The 5690-nt window shown below is 50.0% G+C and overlaps 1 protein-coding gene across 1 annotated transcript; it reads right to left on the minus strand.

The window, feature by feature from the left end:
- Positions 1 to 659: 659 nt before the first annotated feature.
- Positions 660 to 2263, minus strand: RPRML (reprimo like). Its single transcript, XM_058858025.1, has one exon. The coding sequence runs from the start codon at positions 1787 to 1789 to the stop codon at positions 1454 to 1456; it is 336 nt and encodes a 111-aa protein (XP_058714008.1). The 5' UTR covers positions 1790 to 2263; the 3' UTR covers positions 660 to 1453.
- Between the last annotated feature and the right edge of the window lie 3427 nt (positions 2264 to 5690).

Raw genomic sequence — 5690 nt, forward strand, 5'->3', positions numbered from 1 at the left:
GGGGTAATCAGCCTTTTACTGGGCATCTAATGGGATAAGGATGTGTCCAAGTGTTTTAAGTGTCTTAACCCCTGCACAAGGAAGGCAGAAGCACACAGGGACATGTGCTGCAATATGGCAAATGTGGATGGTGCCATCAACTGCTTCCTCTGAGGATCCTCTGTGAGGATCACACAATCTGGTGATGCAGACATATCACTGATGTCAGAAAAGAGCCACAGCATGACCAACAGGAATATTGTTGGCCAACAAAACAAATTATTTCTACCTCACACCCACAGCCAGAGCTGTAATTCCATCACAGAACAAAGGTCAGGAGTCTTCCTCCTCTCATATAATTCAGCTTTGACAGCTCATTAGGATCAGAGGAGCTAGGGGTTTTAACTCAAAGGCTGAAATCTTGCTTTGCAACAGGCACTCAGAACATCGAGTCTGTTTCAGCACTGTGCAGGTATTCAACACAAGCCTGCAATACAGAGTATTTGATGAATTTATTTGCTAGTGGAAATTGCCTGTGAAAAATGATAGTGGTTTCTGCTTTAAAGAAATACCTCTAATTACACTTCACTTTAAGGTGATATGATTTTACCTGGAACTAGGATTGAAATTCCTGAACTACACACACAGAGAAATAATAAAGACGACACAAAATTCTGTTGAAACAGGTTGGATTTTTTTCCTGAATTTTCACCAGTTTTCAAAAAGTACAAAACCTCAAGGACTGTAACAATGTAGCACTTGGAAAAAGAGTCTAGTGTGTACAAAAACAAACATGCTTTTGTTTTAGGGGTGGGGAGGGGTTTATATTTATCTGGGTCCTTTCCTTCCTCCACCATAGCGTGAAAGAAGAAAGTACCAGTTTATTTAACAGGATAGCTCAGGAAAATAAGGAAGAACATGCTTTCCCTGTTACAAAACTACCAGAAGATGCATGCTCAAGGTCCAAAACACAACAGACTGACATTTTTTAGCATGCAGACTTTGTTTAATGACCCACACAGCACTTCTCTTCCCCTGCCATCTCAAAGATAAGGTCTGTGCCCTGTATTTTGCTCTCCCATTAGTTTGTTCTTTTGTTTTCTTTTTGTAATGACTTATTTGCCTTTTATTTTTTTAGCCCTAAATTCCAGGTAGCGGTATCCAAGGTAACAGCAGTCAAGAGTCTAGATCTCCACATTAGCACTGTTTCTGCAAGTTTCATGCAAAACTTAAGCCATTTCTGCATGCAACAAAATGCTGGTCATTTATTGTACTTCACATAGCTCTGGTGTGGTTTCCACATTTGCCACCACGTTTTCTTGACTGGGAAGAGCAGGTTTGCTTTCCCATGGACACAGACAGACTAAAAGACCCCTCTTCCCTTCCCACTCCCCCCAGCTGCCCCAAACACATGGGAATGTGCATCTCAACACCAGGTCCAGACAGTTCACTTGCCTACAAGAGCCCGGTGGCTTCAGTAAAGTCCCATGATTGCAGCGCCCACATCCTTGGAAGGTCGTCGGTCCTTCACCAGAAAGTTAATCATGCTCTCTGACTTGATGAGCAAGTTGCAGCCCAAAAAGAAGATGCCAAACATCACAGTCAAGGAGAGGATGCAGAGGACAGCAATCTGTACCACTCTCGTGATGAAAAGGCTCCTCTCGTCGGGTGCCAGGACCAAGGAGCCACCATCAGTCACAAGCACCGTGCTGGTCCCATTGCAGCAAGCCATGAGCATCCCCAAGCCCTGAGTCCTGTTGGGGTCAGCTGCCTGCTCCAGGAGAGTATGGTTGAAAAAGGATCCATTCATGGTCTATGTGTGACCCCCAATCTTCAGGAAAGGTAAAAGGGAAGCTTGTTATCCCCCTGTCCACCCTTCACAGGCCAGGGCTTGGCAGCTCCAAGCCGCCTTCCTGCCTTTCCTCTCTCAGTGCCCGGGATGGAGAGAGAACTTCCTAAAGGCTGTGAGCAGGTGGGAAGCCAGTCCGTGCAGCTGACGGATGGCTAGATCCCAGATCCCTCCTGTCAGAGCATTAGCACGAGCCCCCAAACAAGCAAAAGGAGAGAGAGAGAAAAGGAGAAAGGGACTTGGGGGGGAGGACAGTAGCTGGGAATAACCCCATGCCCCCTGTCCTCCCAGCCTGCCCCTGAAACAGCAGAGTGGTGCTGCCGGATCCCGGGCTTTCTCCCGCAGGAGGGAGAGCTGGTATCTGCCGGCTGGGAGCTCCACAAATGCAAGTTACAAGCTAAAAGTCTCCAGCGAGCTCAAAGAAAAAACAGCAACTCCACCCCCTTCCAGCCTCCCCCCAGGCCCGCCTTCCTCCCCCTCCACGTTCACCCTGCTGCCCACCCCTTCCCCATCTCTGCCCTGCCACAGGTGCCCGCACCCACCCCTGTGCCACCGCCAGGTGGGGGCTGACCCCTAAGGCCCTGCAGAGTGGTACCTAACTCATCCCTCCCTCCAGCCCTCCCACCTGTTCCCAAAAGCATCCTGCATAGTCAGTGTTCATCCCAGACTGCTGGCAGGTCCCACTGAAGGCTCCTGTAAGCCTCAGGTCAATGCTGCTGTCACCGATCTCCACTTGCTGCTCTGTGCCACCCACTCCTTCTCCGAGCAGCGTGGCCCAATCCAGCCAGTCCACCCCCAGCTCTGCTTGGTGATGCCTGTCCTGTGCCTGCAGAAAAAAGCTGGATCCAGCCCCTCTCTGCATCCTGTTCCTCTGTCTGGGGGCTTCTTCCTCAGGGCACATGGTCTCCCTCTCCTCCCCTTCCCATTTTAGCTCCTCCAGAGGGGAGCTCTGTGCAGTGCTGTACTCTGATCTCTGCCGTGTCCCCATCTCTGGGTCCCACAGCAGCATCACCACAGCACCCAAGGCCAGAGCATCACAGGCCCCTCAGTCCCACCAAGGCAATCCCAGGGCAAGTTTCACCATCACTCCCCTCTCTGTGTCTGTATAAGTTCCCAAAGTGACACCACAAGTCAGGGTGTCCAGCTTGTTTGGCTTACTCCTGCTCCTGCTTGTCCCAGGGCTGTGCCCACAGCACTGCCACGTCCCAGCTTCCTGGCTTTGCCTGTTGGCATTTGCCCGGAAATGTGTCTGGATGGCCCAGAGCATCAGATCACCCCCAAAGCACTGTGAGGACCTTGCCCTAGTTTATCCATGTATATATTGGCTTGTTTCCTTTACCAAGCCCTTGAGGGGATTTTAATAAAACAAAAATGAAGATTGATGAGTTGTAGCCAAAGTCAGGAGCTTGTGACTGGCTGAGCGTGGCAGGCAGCTTGGTAGGGACAGTGTCAAATGATCTTCCTTTTGGGCAGCTGGGACTCCATGCTCTGCTGCTGTGACTTTAGAGGCTCAGAAGTGTTCAGGTCAGGGTTTACTTGTTGCATTTTCCTCCTTCTTCTGCGTTTGGCATTTTTCTCTGGGTTGCTGCCCACTCTGCTAGGGCAGTTGCAGCAGAAGTTATGCAGGAAGGAGGAGAAAACCCTGATCCAACTATCATCTGTTTGTGTTTAACCTGAGAGCCAGAAAAAAATCCCACAGGAAATCAGAGCGTCCTCACTGCCCCAGCCTGGGTAGGAGATCCTCTCCCTGCATGCTCCCAGACTGAAGGAGTTTCTGCTCCCTCTGGTGGCTCCAGCTCCAGTATCTTCTCTCCCAGCACATCTCAGCATGGATTTGCGCTGCACCCATTGCTCCTGGGTCACAGCCTGTGGTGATGGGTCACAAACACTCCCCTGCTGGCTCCTGTCTTCATCCCACCAGGGACCCCAAAATCTGAAGCATCCCACTGCCTATTATGCAGTGCCTGGAGATAACATTGTGGAATCTTGCAATGGTTTTGGTTGGAAAGGGACCTCAAGTCATTCTAACTCCCTGTCATGGGCAAGGACATCTTCTGCTAGACCTGTCCAAACTGGCCTTGAACACTTCCAGGGATGGAACATTCACTTCCTGGCAATGTTTTCAGGACTAGCAGCACCTTATTGCAGTTTGCAGGGAAATTCCACCAAATGTCGGATTGAGTTCATTCCATCCTTGTCCTCAGGCAGGACCAGCCCAGGAACGTGAAGGCAGGTCAAATATTTCATTTTGTAACTTTTTGGTTTTTCTTTAGTGTTTTTGCACCATGCTGAGAGTATCACAGCCCACTCTGGACAGGGGATTCCAGGACACACAGAGCTGCACATCCTTTGGGAGCAGCAGCACTTGCCAGTTTGGGCAGCCAGGAGCTGGGTGGGACGAGTCCCTGGTGAAGAGTGCCTGGGAGATGGATAGTAAGTTGGGTCTGGAGGTGTGCAGAGCCAAACAGGATGCCATAGTCCTCTATAGACAGTTAAGACTAATCTTCCTTTCCATGAAACACTCAGACACAGTCACAGGATGACACAGCACAGCACATGGAAACAGGCAACCGTGTGGGCAGAAAGCCCCACATGATGGGAAAGGCCACATAGGCAGCATGTCCAGGAAGGAAAATAAGGAATTTGGATGCCCTAAAACTGGCTAATGGAGTCTGCAGTGAGACATGGTCCTGGATCTGAAGCAGCGCAAGACTGGAGCTGCCAAAAAACAGGTTTGAGGTTTGTATTGATGTCTTATCCATGATACAGGCCTTTTTGTTACTGCATGAGGGTTGAAGGGCTTCTCCCAGTCCCCTTTGCAATTAACAAACCCTGGGGAGGGAACTGGATCCCAGGCAGATAGTAGTTCCCCACTGAGGAGGACAGCAGCATCCTCAAGGTCGGTGGGGCTGTGTGGAAAAGCAAAGAGGTGCCCAAATTTCTTTTAAAGCCAAGGAAATCTCCCAGGTCCTGAGACAGAGTCTGTATCTCTACCTCATCCTCACAAAAACTGTCACCTCTTGTGGACAGCTGCCAGCTCTGGGACAAGTGCTCTCATCCCCATCTCCTATCACGAGGCTGTGGCTCTTGTACAGCTTTGTCCACATTGTCTGTAGCCTCCAGCACCTCCAAGATGTGGCTGCAGCTCTTGGAACCCACTAAAACTTGTATTCCACAGCTTGGTATTTCTGTGTCCTGGGTTGTCTTGACCCAGGGTTATGTCATTACTGTCCCCAACCCCTGTCACCCAGTGGGAGAGAGCATCCCAGGGAAATTACTACAGCCCTTCTCTCCCTTTTTCTCCTAAGATGTATGCCAAGTGCCTCAGTTTCCCCAGCTCTGACTGGGACCCTGGTATTGCAGGGGAACAAGAGGTTTATAAAACCCCTTCGAGAGACACCCACAGGCAGTTCTGATGTTTCAGGGAACACAGTCCCTATGCAGATCCGAATCCCAGGATTTGCTCAGCACAGGATCAATTACTGAGGACGCAGAAGGAAAAACCCCATACAAGTGAGCAGAAAATCAGGTTCAAATTATGTTACCCCAAGCTGAGCTTCCCTCCCTTTGAGATGTCTAGGTTGTTATCCAGACTGCTGGTTCCACCAGGTCCAGTTCCTGGCTGCATCTCCTTCAGCTCCCAGCTCTGCTTCAGCGGGGATATTCCCTCTCTGGTGAGGGAACTGAGAACCCACACTTCTGTATTAGTGCATGTTTGCTCTATTTCTCCTTAAATCCTCGAACTGCAGCAGCTCAGACGAGGTTTAGAACCAGCTGCCTTTCAAGAGTTAATAAAAGGAAGGAGTGAACAAGATTTTGTAAGGAATTAAAGCCATGCGGAAGAGCCTACGGGAAAGAGGCC

This window comes from Poecile atricapillus, chromosome 27 (genome assembly GCF_030490865.1).
Source record: "Poecile atricapillus isolate bPoeAtr1 chromosome 27, bPoeAtr1.hap1, whole genome shotgun sequence".
Taxonomy (NCBI): Eukaryota; Metazoa; Chordata; class Aves; order Passeriformes; family Paridae; genus Poecile; species Poecile atricapillus.